Genomic DNA, 22,501 nt, shown 5'->3' on the forward strand with positions numbered 1-22,501 from the left:
TCGTAAAGTAAATCATTATCACATTTTATTTCATGTTCCTTTTATTGTTGTAGTTTTCCATTTAAACGTCCTGAAATACTAAAATTATGGGTGCATGCACTTCCTGTAGGCACTTCGTAGGGATAATTGGAAGCCGTCACAAACAAACAGAATATACAGAACAGGGTATATAGTGCGTCGCCTTATTGATGAAAGTACATGTCTGTGGTACATGTCATAACTGTATAGAAATTTTATTAATAAGAGATAATGGTATTTGTCATGACCATATGTGCAGCGCAGCCGCCGAGACCTTTAAAAAAAATTTATATTTGTATCTCGTGGAGGTCTTCTTTATCCATCTCCTAAAATTCTACATTTCGCAGAAAGACAATTCCGCTATATGTTACAAAAGGACGAAATTCTAAAGAGTCCAATAAATGTAAAGAAGAGAATTGTTAATATGGCTTTTTACTTTCTCTAGCCCTCAATCTCAAGAATTTATAGGTCAAGAGTGCCACGAGATTCAGCTCATCCGAAAAATTCTGGATATTTTTATAAAATGTCGAATGCACCACCACTCTTCACTTCTTAATATGAAGTTGCATGGAAATGCTGCAACAGTAAGGCAAAAAAGTAATAAGTTTATGTGTTTACTATATAAATAAAGTATTTTATACCTATTTTACTTGTATTAATTTTGCTTTTACTTTTTTGCTCGTACATTATTCCACTTCCACTTATGATTTTTTATACCTGAAATATTCAAGAGAGTTCAATTTTGTTATATTTTCAGCAATAACTTAACTATCATACTGTAACTGTTTAAAAGGAAACCAAAACTGCTAAATATTGCAACAAATCTCCGTATAAGTCAATGAGATAGAAAGAGACATACAAGCGTCAGGACAGAGGGTTGCCTATATTTTGCTTTTGCCTCACTTTTATAGTGCATAGGGTCCGTTCCAGGTACTTGTATAGAGTTCATTGCTAGTAAAAACTCCCATAGTAAATTTGGCATTGTTGCCTTTAACTGCGCTTGAGCTTTTACGTGTCAATTGTCAGTTGTCGTTTTCCATGTTTTGTTTGGTTGGTGGAGTGGTTTGGTCGTGATGGATTCGCCTTTAACTCAAGAACAGGAAAATGTAAGTTTTGCAAAGATAGGAATCAAAGCCTATTCAAAGTGGGTGGCGTCTGTGCTTGCGGTATTATTTAACTATAATACGACAAATTGAAATGAACGCAATGTGGAAGTTTTTGCTTTGTTTATGTTTTGCTGCCGTATCACCTGGTCACTTTTTTATGTGTTTACTAATAAAATCGCCCTAGAGTTTATATAGAAAACGTTAAAAAGTCCCCAATATTCAAGCACTTTTGATATTGGAAGCACTGAGCACCATTCATCTAATCATTTATCCGTATGAAAAGCTTTGTCATCAGTAGGTACCACGTACAATTATAATCACAGGAAATTCGTTATTAATTCTTTTTCTCAATAAATCATTCAATTAATTCTTGGAGTATTAAATGTAGTTGCTACTTGATCCTGCTATTAATAGTAATAGGACGATATTGATAGACACAGCAGTCTGGTGATGAACACAAAAATATATTAACGTAATTAGTGCCACATACTGGATAGATGTGACTTGTTTATTTGTGTTTTAATTATGCTATGAACAAAACAAAATAATCAGCTTACACCATGCTACACTTTCCTTTAACATCGCTTATCAAAAACGGAAGATTAAGCGAATGCAAAAGGAAAACAGAGAGCAATAAATAACATTTAATTGATAGATCTTTGGTTAGTAATCGCAATACCTGGGAGGGGTTTAGCCAAATAAATTAAATATATAATTTTGTATTTGAATGCTGGGTTTGAAAAGGGCTAATCACTTCTGTTTTATTAGTACGTTGTTTGAAAAATTGATTATCAGGCCTTCGCGTTTAAGAAATTGCCCACCTTTTAGAAACAACTCGGTTTACTAACAACTTTTCTCAGTGGTGTTCTTTGCGAAAGTGAGCCCTTCGATCACTTTTCACTCATTATTATCTATAATTTAATTCAAATAAAATTCCTGGGTATCAGTCAATTTTATTGACTGTGTGACAAACTGATGGTGGAGAAAAACACCGAAACGTATTTGTAACATTAAATAATAAACAATAAAATTGACTGGAACCCAGGAATTTCTTTTGAATTAAGTTGAAATACAGTCAGGAAAATATACACAATCATCTATAATGTGAGCATATCAACACCGTGCATGCCAGGGACTGATTTGCTAAAGCATCACCAAAAAAGTATTGAAAAAAAATTATCTTAAAAAGCCGAGTAATATGAGAAAGTAATCAAAATAATTTACCACTGAAGGTACTAAATATTGAATCCAGTGCCCACTAGAGAGAATCATCATTTCATTCATATTGAGTCTAGACAGTCGTTGATAATCACCGATTTATAACTGGTGTTCTTTTTGCAGGCAACAAAGGACTTTATCGAAAGGGTCAACTCAAAATTCAGAAGAAAGTTCGGTACCACACCGGTTCCCTGGTCAACTGCGGTGCGATTTCTCTATGCCCGAAAGTTTGATGTTAATCGTGCGGTCGTCTTATTTGAGCAGCATGAAGCAACCAGACACCGAGAAGGCCTAAATAAATTTGACCCCACCGTGGAGCCTCTTCATAGTGAATTATTGACCGGAAAATTTACTATTTTGGTGAGTGTCCAGAAATACAAAGTACTCGACCACCTTAATAAAAAACGCGCTTTTTTCAGCCAAAAAGAGATATAAATAACGCTGCTATTGCTGTGTTCACTGCCCATAAACATGTTCCTGCAATCAGCACTCACCAGACTACTCTACAGGGTGTCGTTTATCAACTCGATGTGGCCTTACAAAACCCTCTGACTCAGAAGTCTGGGATTGTGTTTATATATGACATGTCTAACTCAAAATATTCAAATTTTGATTACGAATTGTCTCAGAAAATACTGACCATGCTTAAGGTAAGTGCATTTATTTCACTAGCAAGGATGGTGCCAACTATTGTTCAAGTGGTACTTTTAGCACGTTTTGTTGTAGTCCTTTAAAAATGAAGAACTGGAATTACCGTCTACGTTTTCCTCGATCTTTTTTTCGATTATTCGATGCGCAATAGCTGATAAAAGTATATTTTGAGCCGGCATATTGTTTGCTTGGAACTAATGATCGTAGTGTACAAAGAAAGTCTCTGTTTGAATAGAATAGTAGCGAAAATTATGTCCTTCCAAAACGATTTAAACGCTAATTATACGTGAGTCCATTACTAGCTAAATTCGTCTAGTGATTTAAATAGAATGTAGTTAAATAATTACTGTTTTGCAAAGCAATCGCGCTAGGTGATACTTTCACTTTCGTTTGCATATAAAATTGATACTGAAGAAGAAAAAGTGATTCAAGCGATTGTGGGACAATGGAAATATTATGTTCAATTATCAATTTGAGATTGTGACGAATGTTTTCTTTCGCCTAAAACTTTTGTGAGATTTAATAATCTGGTAAATCGGCTGGGAAACATGTTGCTGTGCTTCATGTGATGGAAATCTTTACATTTATTAACTTTCCACAATTAAACGAATTACATTACGCGGCAAATAAAAATGGTTAATAGATGGATCGCGGCATGAGTAATACTCGTGGCTTGAACCATGCATTAATTATGGGTCTCCTTTATAAGTAAAGTACCACACATCAGCAATAAACAATAAGAACGGACTTGCGTGGTCTGCTGGTATGCTCAACTAGATTTCATTACGGAACCGTCCTCCAAATTGCTTGAATTTATTACTTTTATTAGTGAGTCAGTCAGTCAAAAGCCGATTTTTGCGACGTACCATTGACTGCAGTGCGTCGCTTATAAAAAATTCGATTTCGTTAAGACGCGGTTTCTGTTAATAAGGTGTAATCTTGTGGCTGAACCATTGGATTAAAAAATCATTGCTCCATATTTCCAAGAAGTAAGTGATTTTTCGATAATTGTGAATTGAACTTGTGTATTTTTGCGCCGATTTGTTGGCTAATTTCAAACGTGTTACTTGAAGATTCTGATTAAAATTCGTAGGTTTCGATTTTGCACGTTACCAACAACCATTCATATTAATAACGCCTACAATAATTTTTGAAGTTACCTTGAAAAATCCTTAAATCCGGTCTTAAATTCAGAAGTTTGTTCATAGGAGGTACATCTTTTATAGCGATGATTCTGTTTATAGGACGCTTAGTTAACTGCACGCTATGAATAATTGAAGAAAATCATAATTACCTAACATGTTTAAATGGTAACTTTTAGGAGGAATTTGATACCGAAACGCGCATTTCAATATGCTTTCAGATACAGAAATGCAAGTGGATTTGTTTATAAAGCTTCATAGTTCGCATTTGAATTTTTGGAAAACATCTTCGAAATTTCATGATGAAATTGGAAACCGTAGTAATGAGTTAATAATCTAGATACGATTTGGTATTTTGCTTTTGTGATTATTAACTGAGGCAAATTTAGGAGGAGATAATTATTGTTTTTCAATTAACATATGTAAAAGTCAAAACAATAATTTATGAAACTTTCAATTTTTCCATAGCTAAATATCAAAACTGCGTACATTAAACGATACTACAGAATTTATACACGCCTTTACATGGCAGTTTTGGGTCTCCAGTGTTTAATTAACACGTTTGCCTCCATTGCAATTACAAAAATGTCAGAATCTTGCAAAATTGTGATTAAAAAAGTGGAAATCCACGGGTAAATGTAATTAGATAATGAAACCAAAAGCAATTCAACGTTAATCGGACTTGCCCGGCTGCAGTCAAACTGAAAAAGTTAATTAGTAATACCCATCTATGACACGCACTTTACTTCCTCTTTGCTTCCTTTCTGGTGAAGGCATTTCAATAACAATGAAGATCGTGATTCAACGAACCATAGCGCGTATCGGCAACCTTAAAATCCCAATTCCAACAAGGTCTGTTAATGTTTATATGGTTAAAGGGGTCGAAACTTGTAAGCTTTTTGATTCACACTGATATCGAATCCATGTGGACGATTGTTGATTGAAAGCATTTTATCGAACAATTTACCAGAAAATGACCTAATTATTGCAGTTTTATTTTACCAAGCACTGATTTAATGTCTAAGTATCATTGCATCAACGAACATCTGCATGTTTATTATGAATACATTTGTTTGGACACTCTTGTAGAGTTTTGCAAACACACCAGGGAAGAGACCAAAGCCGGTGTTTTGGCCAAATTGAGTGAACCTAATTAATTTTCGATATTAATTCTGGGAATCAACACTTAATTTCAGCAGATACTTAAGCTTTTTATAAATGAAGAACTTACGAAAAAAACCGGAATTTACCACCAAACTCGATTTTGCTTGAAAGCTTGCTCGATTTTGCTTGAAATGCAAATAAGGCCGAAATAAATTCGTGAAATACACAACCTTACAGTAGAAAACACAATTCATCAACAGGAGGATGTTGGAGTTGGAAATTGAGGAAAAAGGAAGCCAATCAGGTCTACCCATTTTTGGCTGATTGTTACCCATCATCATTCCAGAAGCATTCGCAATCTATAGATTTTTTGAAATTTCTGTGGAGAACTAAACAAAAATGTCCCATTTCGATGGCTTAACCATTTAGTTCACGAATGATATACGGAGACAGAAATATGGGTTTATCCTCCAGCACTAGAAGCTGGATTTTATTACCTACCAAGAGCTGATTTTGCTAAGTTTAAATGTTCACACAACTTTTTAAAGAAATGCCAGGGAATTTTCGATAAAATTCCTGTACCGAGAAAGAAGTACCAGAACTTGCAGGAACTTAACAATAATCAGTGATAAAAAAGTAGGGAGCGCACGAAACATTGGCCTGCTCGATAGCCGGATTTAAGTCCCCTAGAGTTTTGTATTTGGTGTTTTCTTAAGTCATTAGTGTATCACTCCCGGTGAAAATTTTTGGCCTGAGGAATCGAATCACAGCCGTGCGACAATGAGAAATACACCAGGAATATTTGTGCAAATACGACAATAAATGAAGCGAAGAGTTGCATTTTATGTCCGGTCTGAGGGATGTCTTTTTCAACGTTTGTTGTAGTTTTGCGCCTATTAAAAATTTCATCAGTGATTTGAAAGTTTTTGATAATGTTTTACAGAAATGAAAAATGCGCGTCTAGGATTTTATTTTTTTGCGTCATAACGGCGCCCCATGCGAAAAAAGGGCTAGAGGGATTTGTTGTCGTAAATTGAACAAGAAGGCAGAGGTGTACCTACCATTTTTTTTAATTAAAAATTTGAGATCATTACCCGTATGCGAGCCAATGAAGAACATAAACTATGTATGCTTTAAAACTAGTGGGTTTTTCGGGTTTTAAGTCTTATTTTTGTCCACCTCTGAAGATGCAAGCCACTCGTGCTTGCGAAACGTCAGGAAGAAATTCTATTGTACGATGGCCTAAAAACCCGAAAAACCCACTAGTTTCAAGGAATGACCTCGAAAGTCTATCTCTTTTGATGTGTATGCTTTGTCTCCTTTTAAACGTCCCTGCTTATACAGAAATGCCTCCGATTCACGCGCTTTTCTCCCCCATCGTTTTATCCTTTGATTTATGAATCCACCCTAGATTTTGGCGTATTTTTTTCGAACGGACGTCGTCGGTGCTTTTCCCAGCGCGCACGCTCCTGTTTAAACGTCGAGACGCCTAGCGTCGGGGAGCATCGATTTAGTTTATCCGCAACTCGCAAAACTGTTGCGTATTTTCAGATAAATTATTTTTTTAATCGTGTTAGTATTATAGCGTTTAGTGAGGTGTTTAAAATTGATCTACTGGAACATATCGCAGTTCTTGTCGGCTTGATCGGTTAGGTGAGTTGTTTGTGAGGGAAATGCGGTATGCAGCGGCTTACGTAATGAATGGGGAAATGTTTGTGTGTTCTGTGAAAAATGTGTGTTCTTGGCCTGCGCTCTCCATTTCTATTCGAATTCACTAAAGCGGGCTAAAATAGGCCCCGTTCGGCCGGAGTCTCAAAGTGGTTTTGAATTCGTTATCGGAAATAAGGCTTTAAAAGAGTGTCAGTCCTTTCAGGACGTTAATTAAAAACTTGAGTTTGCAATTGCATTTGCAGTACACTTGCACATACTGTTTTTATTTCTTTGCCAAAAAACAGCTTGTTAAACTTGTTTCAATCAACGCAAAAGCTTGCACCTCATCCATAACGAAAACGTCATTTCCTTTTATTATTCCGCATCATCTACTTGCAATATTATATAAAAACCGGCAATCATGCGAAATTAATTATAAATGCCCCGGCAGTAATCGTATGTTAAATTACAATTTAAAATTTTTGTACTTTTCCGAACCTTGAGCTTTATGCGACTGGCGGTTTTGAACATGTTTTTAGTGCACCTACTTACAGTTGCTTCCGTGTGAAGAAGCAGTTAAAAAACTCGTTAATTAAACTTAAAAACAACAAATTTAAGATTTTGTTAAAATGTCTTTTGTGATTATTTACCATAAAAATAAAAAATCTTCTTTGAAAATGTATGGAGTTGCTCCAATATGTGCAAATGGCATCAGCTGGCGCAGGGTTATTGGACTATTTTCGGAATTCCAATTCAGAAAAATGCAAATCGATCAGTGTTCGAGTGTGAATGGAATCAATGTGTACACTGGAAGTAGCAAATTTCGTGTTGAAAGCGATGTAATTACTTTGAATATTTTAATTATTTCGGTTAATCAATGAATCTGATTTTTCCATTTTTTAAACTGCATAATTTTTGCCAATCTCCCGATTTCATGTAGCAAACATTCAGATGCCACTCGTTCGAATCATTTAAACATTGACTAAAAATTAATGCAACATTTACTTTAATTTTTCCGTAAATATTGCCTTTGGTACGTGGGAAGTTTCTAGTCAACCATTTTCCCTTGATTTATGTGATTGCCTGACTCAATAAATTATCTTTATTTTGCCGTAAACCTAAAATTATCTTTGTTATGTGTTTACGTTATTTATACAAAAAACGTCCAACGGTTTCCTTCCTAATTTGATATTTACTCTGCATGTGTAAATTGACTTTTTTAAGAAATATTCATAAAAAATTAGGATTTGAAATGAAGGAAGTTCAAACATTTTCCGCCCATTTTCAAAGGTTTCAATTTGTATGTGAGACACACTGTATTTTTACTTAAATATTTCTACGTGTTATTTCGATTCGGGCACTTCAGGATTCAGGGTTTTTTCTTTTCTAGACTACAAAAGCGAAATTTACAGCAGCAAAAACACTAATCGAATAATATTTACTTCAAAAGGAAATTTAAAAAAATTGATAAACTCAATCGAGAATTCAACCACATTCTCGTCGTTCTTCGTTGAATAAATATGACCCGCACCAATGCGATAAAATACGACCGATTTCGTCCATTGCCTGTAATCAACTGAATATCCAGCCATATTTATGAAAAAATTCATGCTATATCGAAAATTTACAAAACCAACATATAATCGTTTGCGCGATAGCCCTTTAGGTGACTCATTGCAGTGCGATTTCAGTTTGTTTATTGGCAATTTTGAAGAAAGTGCGTGTTCGCACGGCAATATTGTCAAAGACAATTTTCAGGTTTCAACCCGGTTGGAAGGTCGGCGTAAACAAAACAGCCGATCGGGCGCATTAGACTTTTTATTCTAAATTAAATGCTACTATCGAATCGTCTTTTCATGAAATTTTGGGTTGAAAGCCACAAATGGCAGACTCACATTCAAGACATGCCATAATTTATGAATATGTACTTCTTTGTAGGTAATAATTTTTTAGGAGTTGGCGCAGTGCAACGCAAATGGCTTGGTGCGCCAAATCAACGCACCGGCGCAGTAACTCAGTTCCGTTGCTAGGAATATGTTGATGACTTTTTTCACTTGTTTTTAGATTTATTTTAAGGGCCATTTATCAATAATATTTTTAACGTTTCTTCAAAATTTCAGAATTTTCCAGTTTTAGCCAAGTTACTCTTTTTTCTAAGTGCTCACAAAAGATTCACTTAGAAATAGTGACAATCTTGAGGTATTTTTCGCGAAAAATTATGAAATGAATTTTTATAATAAATAATTTGGAAAACTGGTCACTTTCATTCCTCTTAATACTGTAGAGTTTGCTAAAAAAAGGGTTTTTTTTAGTTTTAACTGATTTTTTTTGCTTTGCTCAAAACCGCTCTATTTTGTAGAGTTTTACTTAAAAATACTGACGATCTGGAGGTCTTTTACTCAAAAAATTACAAGATAAATATCTAAAGTTTTGTCGGAATTTTACAAAAACTTTTTTCAACGTCGAATTCGAGACAAAAACGAAAATAAATTTCTCCAATTTTTCCCGAAAATCATTAAGATTTTCTCAAAACCCGATCACAAAACTAAAAGTTATTAATGAAAAACGCAAAAAAATATTATTTTCTCATGATTTTCCTCTTTTCTGACAATAATGGGGTCTTTTCAGCCAAAAATTACAAAATTAATTTTGCTAGAAAATTCGCCTCATTCATCGGTTTGCAGGGAACTTTAGAAAACCCTTTGCAGCTTCGAATTTGACACAAAAACCAAATAATGTTATTCAGTTTTTTACCGAAAGTAATTAAGATTATCTTGAAAAAACCGCCAGAGCAAAAGTTTTCAAAAAATTATTTGAAAAATTCCCCACCCTCATCGCGTTGAAGATTTTTCAAGTTTCTTTAAAATTTCAGGTCATTCCACTTTTAGCAAAGTTTCTTTTAAGCAAAGTTTCTTTTAAGCAATTTTTTCTACGCAAGAAACGTATTATTTTTAATTTTACTTAAGATACTGAAAATCTTCAGGTATTTTCTGTGACCATTATAAAATAAATTTTCAACAGTAGCCAAACACACGGCTCCTGAACAGCTTTGTACTTTTTTCTGGAACCTTTTCCAGTTTCGAATTTTGGTCAAAACCCTAATAATTTGTGTGTGGATTTTTTCCCAAAAATATGTCCTCGAACAGAACAAGTGAGTTTCTAATCAGTTACATATTCGGAAAACTCGTCACTTTTGTCGCTCTGAATAATTTGGTTTATTCAAATTTCGGTTTGTTCACTTTTAAGTCAATATTTTTAAACAAAACTCCCTCTAAACAGAACAACGCGTTTTTTCTTAACATTTTACTTTAAAATACTGGCAAACTGAGAGTATTTTATGCAAAAAAGTTTAAAGATGGATTTTACAGGAAAAGTCGCTTTATCGTAATTTTCGAATTTGGGTCAAAATCGAAACAAAGTTACCTTGGTTTTTTTCGACAAAATTTAGGTTTTCTCAAAAAACGACAAGAGAAAGCAAAAGCATTTAATCAATATTTGGAAAACTCGTCACCCTTTTTCACAAGTTTTTCAAATATTCCGGATTTTCCCGTTTTAGACCAAATAGTTTCAACCAATCGTGTGCGCAAAAGCAATATGTTGATGGCTTTTTTAGTAGATGTTAAAATTCCGTGATCGGCCTTGACTTATACTATTAACAAATGAGTTAAACCTCATTAACTCAGAGGCGGCAACAACTCACAAGCGCAACTCAACACAGTGTTCACTTTTTTGCTAACATCATTATAAGTTGTTATATAAAAATATATAAGAAGTCTTTTGCTCGATTTTCCTGAAAACTTTCATTTTTGAGGCGTGATATTTTGGGAGAAGTCTCCTTAAATGAAACATCCAGATTCAAGCCGTGCCACGATTTCTGCCTGCCTTTCTGTGTCTTCAGCGTTAAAGCGACGCAAAACTTAACTGGATTTTGGCACACGCTCACCCATGACTCTCGTGCCACATTTTTATAAAAATTTGGACTTTTACGACTTGATATGTTGTTGAAACTCTTCATAAATGGCAGATCCACTTTCACTCGTATGGCATCATTAGCAGCGTATTAATAGTTTTTTTTTCGTCAGAAACTATTTATTATTTAATTTGTGACCTTTTAGAAAAATGCTAACTCAACAGGCCTCTTTTTTGCGGATTTCTCTAGTTTTTTCACGATCCTAAACTAATTTTGAACACTGTTTAAACTGTTGAACTCAAACTGGTATAAAAAGTATAATAAAGTCAGTGTTTCTCAACAAGAACTCGACACCGAAATAAATAATAGATGCGAATTTAATTTTCCACTTAAACTTTAAAATATCTCAATAACGGTTGGTCTTTGGTTTTCAGTAGAATTTCAAATTTTAATACTACCGGTTGAGCTATCTAAAACTACCCACTTGTTTACTCTTATTGCCTCCTAATTTTGTTTTTAATTTTTAAGTTTGTCTGAAACTAGTAAGTTTTCAAAATAAGCGAGAATTTCCCTACCTAAAAACATGTGAAATAGCGAAAAAGAACATTCATTTCCTTAATTGTGCGAGACACGCAGAAAAACGATTGTTGACTAGAACCAAATTACTCTTGATTCCTGTATCTCTGTGCCAGAGCAGTAGAGATTCCAATAATGAATTACATGTTTTTTGTTGTATTTGCAGGGAGGGTATCCAGCCAAACTGAAGAAAGTGCTCATAGTGACTGCGCCGTTGTGGTTCAAGGCACCGTTTAAAATTCTGCGTCTGTTTGTAAGGGAGAAGCTGCGCGAACGAGTTTATACAGTTTCCACCGCTCAGCTACAGGCTCATATACCTCGCGAGTCGCTGCCCACTCAGCTGGGCGGCTCACTCGTCCTGGATCATGACGATTGGCTGGAGCATTGCCTTGCCTCCATGAGTGCTACAAGAGGACATTCTCCTTCATCACTCAATAGTAAGTGATTGCGACTTTTTACACAAGATTCCACATTGGCGCGATGTCGCCGGAAATGTGAGTTTTTGAAGGAAATTTCTTATCAAAGGGAGAATTTTTGGGCATTTTCCGATTCCGACAAGAAAACAGACAGTTTCTTTGCGCAAAATCTATAAAAGCTACAAGATTTTACAAGGAGCAGAAGAATGTCAGGAAAGGAATGTGCATCCACTTAAAAAAATGAGTTGATTCCAGCCACCGAACAAAAAGTTCTGGTAGTTTTTGTACCAAGACACTCAAGAATCCACCACTTTCCCAAAACGGATAAACTCCGTTAGTTCATCAAAACATGAGTCGTACATTAGAACAAATTTACTGTGAGAGTTCCATTAAAAACCGTTTTCCCGATTGTTCAAAAAAGGTCATTTGTTCAAAGAACTTTGACCTAGGTCTGGGTAACTGTGTTGAGTTGCGCTTTTGAGTTTTTGCCGCTCTCTGAGTTGATGAGTTTTAACTCATTGGTTAATGAGTTATAATTCATGGCCGATGACGGTATTTTAGCATCTAACAAAAAAAAGCCATCAACAAATTGCTTTCGTGCATACGATTGCTTGAAACATGGTCCAAACGGGAAATTCGGAGATTTTGAAGAAACTTTTCAGAGCTATGAGGATGACGCGTTTTCCAAATATTAATTTATCTGGTCGTTTTTTGAGAAAACCTAAATGTTGTCGAAAAAAACAATATAACTTTGTTTCGATTTTGTCCCAAATTCAAGGGTAAAACGGGTATTCGAAGAAGGCGATAAAGAAGACCAAACTAAAGACGACGACTTTTCTTGTAAATCCATCTTTTAACTTTTTTGCATAAAAGACTCAGTTTGCCAATATTTTACAGTAAACCGTTGGGAAAAAACGCGTTGTTCTGCTTAGAGAGAGTTGTCTTTCGAAATATTGACCTAAAAGTTAAAACACCGTAATTTAAATAAACCAAATTATTCACAGCGACAGCGACAGTGACGAGTTTTCCGAATAATTTATAAATTATCTAGCAAAATTAATTTAGTATTTTTGGCTGAACAGACCCCATTATTGTCAGTAAAGATGAAAATCATCGGAAAATAGTGTTTTTTTGCTTATTTGTCAAAAAAACTCAGTCAAAACTAAAAAACCACATTTTTCAACAATCTCTACAGTCTTCAGAGGAATAGAGATGACGAGTTTTCCAAATAATTTATTATTTATAAACTTTTGCTTATTCAATTCGTTTTTTGATAGAAACTTATTTGATTCTTGTCCCAGATTCGAGGCTGGAAAGAGATTTCGAAACCTTTTACGATGGGACGAAGGAGGCGAGTATTCTAATAAAATTTATTTAATTATTTTTTGCGGAAAATACCTGAAGATTGTCAGTATTTTTTGCGTAGAGAGAATTGCTTAAAAAAAACTTTGCTAAAACTGAAATGACCAACCAAAAATCTTCAGAGGCATGAGGGCGGCGAATTTTCCTAATTATTTTTTGTAAACTGTTGCTCTTTGGTCGTTTTTTTTCAATATAATTTTAATTACTTTCGATTAAAAACTGAATAAAATTATTTGGTTTTTGTGCCAAATTAGAAGCTGAAAAGGGTTTTCTAAAGTTTCCTGCAAACCGATGAATAATAATTTCTAAAAAATCAATTTTGTCATTTTTGGCTGCAAAGACCCCATTATTGTCAGAAAAGAAAATCATCAGAAAATTAGATGTTTTGCGTTTTCAATTAAAAACTTTTAGTTCTATGACCGGTTTTTGCGAAAACCTTAATAATTTTCGGGGAAAAACTCGACTCCGAAAAAAGTAAAATCCCTACAAAGCTATAAATATATCTTGTAATTTTTCGCGTAAAAGACCTCCAGATCGTCAGTATTTTTAAGTAGAACTCCACAAAATAGAGCGTTTTCGAGCAGAAAGCAAAGCAAAAAAATCAGTCAAAACTAAAAAAACACATTTTTTTAACAAACTACAGGCTTCAGAGGAATGGAAGTGACGAGTTTTTCAAATAAGTTATTATAAACTTTCGCTTATTCAGTTCGTTTATTGATAGAAAATTATTTAATTTTTGCCCCAATTCGAAGCTGGAAAGAGATTTCAAAACTTTTTACAAAGCGATGAAGGATTCGAAATTTATTTCATAATTTTTCGCGAAAAATAACTTAATATCGTCAATATTTTTAAGTGAATCTTTAGAAAATTGAGAATTTAGAAAAAAGAGTAACTTTGCTAAAACTGGAAAATTCTGAAATTTTGAAGAAATGTTAAAAATATTATTGATAAATGGCCCCTGAAATAAATCGAAAAACAAGTAAAAAAAGTAATCAACATTTTCTCAGCGACGGAACTGAGTTACTGCGCCGGTGCGTTGGGGTGGCGCACCAATTTCGCACAACACTGCACCAACTCCTAAAAATTAATAGAGTTACCCAGGCCTACTTTGACCATCAATAGCCAAGGAGCCAGACATTTTTTCTTAATAAAAGTTAGGTGGATCGTCTTCTTTTGAGCCAAAGAAAGCCATTCTGTATAATATGGAATAAGTGACCGTTTTCCAGTTACTTGGGAAAAGATGAACTGTTTTACAGAAATCGGTGCTGTATCAGTGAATTTCGAAATCGGTCTTCTGAGGCTCGAAGTTGTATGTTTTCGAACCTCACAGGAATAAACATGATGGTTTTTCATTCATTTATCTTATGAATGTGTGTAGTTGACTAAATGCCGATTAATTTAGGTGATTTAAAAAATTCTTCTCCTGGACAAGTTCAGGATAATGGCAGGAAACACAGCTAGGTTTCTCACTCTTGATATTTTCAGATGACCAAACTCCTTCGCCACAGAAGTGTGTAAAGGATCTGGGCGACGTTGATATTACGGGGGGCAAAGACGCATCTGTAGAAACGTGGTCTTCTGAAGAAGCCAACCTGAATCCTCCTTCGAGTGCATCGAGCGGTTTCAGCGACGACGACTCCTTGCATGGAGATGGGGCGGCGATCACAATGGTACAGCTCGTAGATTTCGTTAGGCATCGCGGAAGGTAAGTTCGAGCGGTTCGAAAAAGTGGCCGCTTACCAAGGAAGTTTCACGTTTCAGGCCTGGGCTTATACAGGAATACGCCGAAATCCGGTCCAGACCGCCTGATGGAACTTTTAATGTTGCCAAGTTGCGAAACAATTTGCCGAAGAACCGTTACACGGATGTGCTGTGTTACGATCATAGTAGAGTTATTTTATCTGAAATCGATTGTGATAGCGATAGTGATTACATTCATGCGAATTTTGTGGATGGATACAAACAGAAAAATGCTTTTATTAATACTCAAGGTAAGTGGAGAAAACGGTGTCCCGAAGAAGCGTACGGATTCCTTGATAGCGCAACATCTAGAATGGGTACTTTTCAATCCAGTCGGATTAGATTTTTTCCAGGACATAAATACATGAAGAGAAAATATTATGGGAAAGTATTCGGACGGATTGTCAGTTAAAACCGTTTTGGTGCATAGTTTTTGAACCGTTGATGCTATTGAAAAAACAAAATGCTTCCAAAAAATCGTACTATAAGTTTTTCTGGAGATTTTTGTACGCGTTATAACTGTTGTAAATTTTAGCTTAAAATATTAATAACTTTTTGTTCGACGTTGGCGACAAAAATTTAACAATTTTCTATCAAAAAACGAATTGAGTAAGTGAAAGTTTATAATAAATAATTTGGAAAACTCTTCACTTCCATTCGTCTGAAGACTGTAGAGTTTGTTTAAAAAATGTGATTTTTTAGTTGTGACTGATTTTTAAAACGCTCCATTTTGTAGAGTTTTATTTAAAAATACTGACGATCTGGATTATGGCTTCGTAGGAATTTTACGAAAACTGTTAAGGTTTTCGCAAAAACCGATCACAGAACTAAAATTTTTTAATCAAAAACGCAAAAAGTATAATTTTTTGATGATTGTCCTCTTTTCTGACAATAATGGGGTCTTTGCAGACAAACATGACAAAATTGATTTTGCTAGAAACTTCGCCTCATTCATCGGTTTGCAGGAAACTTTAGAAACCCCTTTTCTAGAACAATTTTTTTAGTTTTGACTGATTTTTTTTGCTTTACTTTCCACTCAAAAACGTTCTATTTTGTAGTTTCACTTAAAAATAGTCACGATGTGGAGGTCTTTTACGCGAAAAATTACAAGATAAATCTATATTTTTGTAGGAATTTTACAAAAACTTTTCAACGTCGAATTCGGGACAAAAACGAACATAAATTTCTCCCGTTTTTCATCATCATTCAAAATCGCAAAAAACATTATTTTCTGATGATTTTCCTCTATTCTGACAATAATGGGGTCTTTTCAGCCAAAAATGACAAAACGAATTTTGGTAGAAAATTCGCCTCATTCATCGTTTTGCAGGGAACTTTAAAAAACCCTTTTCAGCTTCGAATTTGGCACAAAAGCAAATAATTTTATTCAGTTTTTTACCGAAAATAATCAAGATTATCTTGAAAAACCGGCCAGAGAGAAAAAGTTACCAAATATTATTTGGAAAATTCGCCTCCCTCATCGCTCTAAAGATTTTTCAGGTTTCTTTAAAATTTCAGGTCATTCCAGTTTTAGGAAAGAACAGGAGCCAAACACTCGGCTCCTGAACAGCTTTGTAAACTTTGTTCTGGAACCTTTTGCAGCTTCGAATTTTGGACAAAACCCTAATAATTTTTTATGGATTTGTTCCCAAAAAAAGTTGGAGTTTATAATCCATTATTCGAAAAACTCGTCACTTTTGTCGGTGTGAATAATTTGGTTTATTTAAATTTAGGTTTCTTCACTTTTAGGTCAATATTTATAAACAAAACTCTCTAAACAGAACAACGCGTTTTTTTCTAACGTTTTACTTTAAGATACTGGTAAACTGAGAGTATTTTATGCAAAAAAGTTAAAAGATAGATTTTACAAGAAAAGTCGTCGTCTTTACAGTTTGGTCTTCTTTATCGTCTTTTTCGAATACCCGTTTTTATGTTTTCTCGAAAATGACCAGATACAGCAAAAGCATGTAATCAATATTTGGAAAACGCGTCACCCTCATCGCTCTGAAAATTTCCGGATTTTCCCGTTTTAGACCAAATAGTGTCAAGCAATCGTATGCGCAAAAGCAATATGTTGATGGTTTTTTTGTTCGATGTTAAAATTCCCTCATCGCCCATGAGTTATAACTTAGTTAACCAATGAAATTAACCAATGAATTAAAACGCATTAACTCAGAGAGCGGCAACAACTCAAAAGTGCAACTCAACACAGTGTTACCCAGGCCTACTTAGAGACAATACTTTTCCGTTGAGCGCCAGTAAAAATAAATTTGTTATAAAATAATTTAATATAAAATAATTGTATAATAATAATAAAAAGTTGTATAAAATTATTTAAAAAAAACGCATCTCGATGTTTGTCCGATTATTTGTCTTGGAATGTGAAGAACTCATAGTTTTGCCTTTAAAATAATACCCAACGTTGCCTTACGTATTATAAGAAAAAAATAGTTAAAAGCGGATAATTAGTGCAAAAGTTAGAATACTTTGACGTCAAACTTTCTTTTTTGGGAGTGGGGGTAGTTACTTTGAATTGAAAAGTGTCTTGATATCAACTTTTCCTTGGTTCCTTTCAGGACCTTTAGCAAAAACGACTCCAGACTTTTGGCGAATGATATGGGAACAACATACGTTAGTGATAGTAATGACCACTAGAGTAATGGAAAGAGGCCGACCGAAATGCCATCAATATTGGGAAACAGAGGAAGGAGCCGAAAACACGTATGGATATTTCATTGTGCGAACAATCGCCGTAGAGACCGATCCGAACTATGTAGTGACAACAATTAGTTTAACCAATAGAAAGGTAAATGGAACAAATATTTGTGGAAGTGCATGCATATGCTCAATTTCAAATTTAATATTCTAATATAGGAATTTATCGGTCTCATGAGTAAAACGTAGTAAATGCTTTTACGTCAAATTCTTAAAGTAAAACCTTAAAAGCCCATGTCCCATGCATCCGTTTGTACGATGATACGAGTGTTTCTATTAGTTGAAGATCGGTCAGTTCGTACGACGACGGACGAATTGACAGATCTCCAACCAATAGAAACACTTTCGTATCATCGTACAAAATGATGGATCCGGCTTTAATCTATGATAAAAAAATTCTGAAGACGTCGCGTCCAAGAAAGCGACACGTCGGCAGTAATTCTGGGTTCCTTATGATCTAAAAGCCGTAAAACGTTTCAAAAAGCGCCTAGAAACATCACCGAATGATTTTAGTCAGCTTCTTCGTTTCCATCAAGCAAACGTGTTTTGGTTAGTGCATTACCACCGTTCCAGGAAAGAAAAGTGTTTTTTTTACTACTAACCTTAGAAGTTGCCATTATTTAGTCCATTTCCCTAGCGAGACGGCATATTTCTCTCCCTCAGTTTTTTATGATTTTTAGTTTGCCCACATCAGTTCAAGTGAGATTCCGTGAATTTTCAGTTATAAAATCACTAACATTAAGATTCACCAAATTTTCGCTTTTCCCAGGAGTTTTCTGTACAACTTTTGTCGGTTTTCTGGAGACAGAAATTATATTGCGGCAGATTGACAACTGAACGTCAGACTGTCAAATATTGCGACACTTCACAAAATTAAAAATGGCGGGTGTAGACAACATATTTAATATTTTAATTTCTGGCATATCTGACGAGAGAAGTTTTATTCTAAATATCATTTTGAAAAATAGACTAATAAAACGCATATTTGCACTTTTGTTCCCGTTTGGTAGCAAGATGGGCAGAAATGTTCTAGTTGAGTACATTTTACAAGTTGTCTCACGCAAGCAATTTTCCCGGTGAAAGTGAAGATTCCTAACGTTCTAAGGGCGAAATTCAATAAATTCCTAGGCCTGAAAGTGAATGAAGGTGCAGATAAGATCTTATTAACCCTGCGACAACGTTTGAATTGCGCACATTTTTCCCAAATAAAACTGAAAGAAACCAGAAACCAAACATATTGTTGAAATACTGGATTTCTGCGAAATCAACTTTTGACTGATTCAATTTTGCAACTGAACACTCCCTCTAAATTGTTTTCTTTTTATACGCTTGTGCAAACGTCACTTTTATAAAGTTATACAGGGTGGCAAACTATAATTTGGAGAAATTTTAAAATTGAACAGTGTGTCGAAGTCATTGGCAAGCGATCTAAAATACTTTCAAGATGGCCACACTTCCGGTTATACCGGAAGTATCAACTTGCTTATTTTAAATGGAACACCCTATACAGGGTTTCCCCGTAAGCACATGATCAAAAGGGTAATGCGATATTCTTTGAATCAAAAGAAGACGATCTGACCTAACTTTTATTAACAACAAATTTCTGGCTCCTCTTCTATTGATGGTCAAAGTTCTTCAAAAAACTATCTTTTGAAATATTGAGAGAATGGTACGATGTATTTTAGTGAAACTCGCTGTAAATTTGTTGTTATGTAAGACTCATATTTTAATGAAACAATCGAATGTATCCGCTTTGTACAAGTGGTGAATTCTTGAGTGTCGTGGTACAAAAACTATCAGAACTTTTTAGTTGGAGGATGAGATCAACTCAATTTTTTTAAGTTGATGCGCTAATCATTTGTTCACAATTTTGTGCTCTTTGTAAAATTTCTAATATAATTTCAAATAATTTCTAATCACTTAACAATGCTAGACATTAACTGCAAATATGCGCCGCGTAAACGCGTACGCTTTCACGCAAGTTGTCTTTGCAAAACCCTAATACTTTGACTATGTCGGTCAATTTTTCATTAGAGAAGGTCATTCAAAACGAATTTGTGAGATTGATTTACAATTATTTTATGCCTCATCATGATATTTGCAGTAAATGTCTAACATTGTTAAGTGGCAAGGAAACAGAAATTTTTTTTTCGTAAAAACTGAATGCTACAAGATTTTACAAAGAGCAGAAAATTGTGAACAAATGATTAGTGCATCAACCTAAAAAAAGAGTTTTATTTCATCCACCAAATAAAAAGTTCTGGTAGTTTTTGTACCACGACCCTCACTCCACTTGTCCAAAACGGATGAACTCGGTTGTTTCATCCAAATATGAGTCTTACATAAGAACAAATTCACAGCGAGTTTCACTAAAATACATCGTACCGATACCGATACTCGATACCCGATATTTTGAAAAAGATATATATTTTTTTAATTTTCAGAATTATTTATAAAAGTACCAATGACTCAAATTAAAAGAAATCCACACCTCAAATAAAAAGCTGAAAACTCCTCTATACAGTACCAGTGTCCGCATTCCGTTGCCTCTACATCTAAAAACGGTTTTTTCAATCATGCAATTGATCCAATTTGAGTTTGAGTCAAAGATGCTAAGCAGATTTTTGTATTGAGGGTTTTGTACACAAGAATAAAACACTAAACTTTGGAAATTGCTATTTTATAAACTATATTAATTAATGAACAATGAAAGGCTCTCGGCATCAGCAGAGCCGTCATGAGCGTTTGAAATAGGCAAGTGCAGATTTCGAAACGCGCTAACCTCAGGCACCCCCAGGACCGGTTTCGAGCCTATTAGCTCTCATCAGCTGGGTTCGGCCTGAGATTGGCGATTCGGAAACTTGCACTTTATACTGCCAATGTATTCACATCGCAACATTTGCCTATTTCCGTTAATTAATGTTCGTATTTCAGACGGAGGAAACCAGGGAAGTGTCGCATTGGCAATTTACGTCGTGGCCCGATTATGGAGTTCCTGCTTCCGCTAAGGCAATGATCGAATTTTTGGATAGGGTGAGGAGGCAACAGGCGAGCATGGTGAACGCTTTAGAGGATACATGGGCGGGCCACCCTAGAGGCCCGCCCATTGTTGTCCATTGTAGTGCTGGAATTGGGCGTACAGGTAAAAATACCATTTCGGTCTCTGTTCAACCAGGCCAACGATCAATGTTTACCATTTTTTCTAGGAACGTTTTGTACTCTAGACATTTGCATATCGAGGCTAGAAGATGTCGGCACCGCCGACATACGCGGAACAGTGGAAAAAATTCGATCGCAACGAGCTTACTCCATCCAAATGCCAGATCAATATATATTTTGTCATCTAGCACTAATAGAATACGCTCTTATGAAGGGGTACCTGCAGTCGGTCGATTTGGCTGGATTTGATCAAGGAGTTGAGGAAGAATCTGATTAGTTAGGGTTTTAATTAAATATATCTAATACTGTAATTAATATACAAACGATGAAGTTGCGGAAGTGGGTGTTTTGGACATTGTGGAACGGGGTGCGTACAGCCGACATTTTTTAACAAACTTTAAAGCTCTGATGCAATGAATGCTTCTAATTTCTCTCTGGACTCTCTCCTGTTTTAAATAATAAGAATAAAGTAGGTACTTGATTTTTCTGTTTTGTCTAGTCGTATTTTCATGTTCTGCGCTATTATAAGCTTAGTTCACCTGTATTTTTTCAATGAAAAAAATCGCTGGTGTTTACACACTCACAGCAACTGGTAGCTGCTATTACTTTCATTTAATTTTCGCCTTTGAATTATAGTATTAGATTCAAAAACGATAATTATTGATAAAAGTTCGAGTTGGAGCAACGACTTTGTTGTGATTTTTTGGTTTGAAACTAAAATAATGACCCATTTTTAGCATCATAAACTGGCAAAAATATAATTTGCTTGATTTGTGTCGGTTTACGATAAATAATTACGTCGTGCTGAAATGTCTTTAAACACCTACAGCGTCTGCAACTGGATGAATGTAAAAAATTTGTTCATTTGTTAAAAACAAGTGGTTACTACTTCCATAGTGTGGATTTACTCTACTCTTCTAATACGCATTGTAAAATAATTTTGAAGGTTTCAATTTGTGTTATTGAGTAATTATGCCTTATTCGTTCTACCTTGTAGCTTTTAGTTTACATGTGTAATTTTATATGAGTATTGAAAGTTTAACGTTATTTTTAGAATACACATGTATGCACTTGATAACCAGTTTTTCGACAAATAATTTCATATTTGCTTCTTCTAATTTAAGCTACTGATTTTGGTCCCCAATAGGCTGAACTTGGTTGGTACCCGTGGTGAGAAGTCGGTTTTGTTCACAAACCGACTTCTCACATTCTGACTAATATCGAATAAGACAGGCCCATTTAAATAATAAGTGTTCCAATGTTTGTTCGTAATAAAGTATAGGTGTCTGTAATTTCTGTATAAGTAAATTAATTCAAATTCAAATATCTGTCCTGGACCCGATTTGAACAATACTAAAATGAACAAGATATTTACCAAAAAGACTGTCCAACTTTTAAATATCCCCTTGATTATTAGTTATGTAATTAATTAGTTAATTGGTATTTTGAATACAAACTTTACATTCAAATTACAACATTTAATGTTTGGTAAAACGATGCATGTGAAAATTGTATTACTTTTGCAAATAATGTGATTATATTATTTATTTATGATAAAATCGTTTAATGTAAATATTGTGATTTGTTTCGTAATATACAAATGCTTTTTAATTTTTTAATCGTATCCATATCTTTTATTTTAGACCCCTATTAGCAAGTGAGGGTATTTAATTAAATATCAATCGCGCCGAAAACATATACATGAAGCTGAAAATGTATTACCTGTTTTGTATG

General features: G+C 34.7%; 1 protein-coding gene across 1 annotated transcript; it reads left to right on the plus strand.

Annotated features, from left to right (window-relative positions):
- Positions 1–1,021: 1,021 nt before the first annotated feature.
- LOC109536577 (tyrosine-protein phosphatase non-receptor type 9) lies at positions 1,022–22,391 on the plus strand. Its single transcript, XM_019902845.2, has 9 exons — positions 1,022–1,124; positions 2,466–2,702; positions 2,762–2,992; positions 11,542–11,812; positions 14,639–14,858; positions 14,915–15,144; positions 17,470–17,699; positions 20,543–20,750; positions 20,815–22,391. The coding sequence occupies exons 1-9, from the start codon at positions 1,092–1,094 to the stop codon at positions 21,042–21,044; spliced, it is 1,890 nt and encodes a 629-aa protein (XP_019758404.2). The 5' UTR covers positions 1,022–1,091; the 3' UTR covers positions 21,045–22,391.
- The last annotated feature ends 110 nt before the right edge of the window (positions 22,392–22,501 follow it).

This window comes from Dendroctonus ponderosae, unplaced genomic scaffold (genome assembly GCF_020466585.1).
Source record: "Dendroctonus ponderosae isolate FM_Combo_2020 unplaced genomic scaffold, Dpon_F_20191213v2 Dpon_F_20191213_1, whole genome shotgun sequence".
NCBI classification, from domain to species: domain Eukaryota; kingdom Metazoa; phylum Arthropoda; class Insecta; order Coleoptera; family Curculionidae; genus Dendroctonus; species Dendroctonus ponderosae.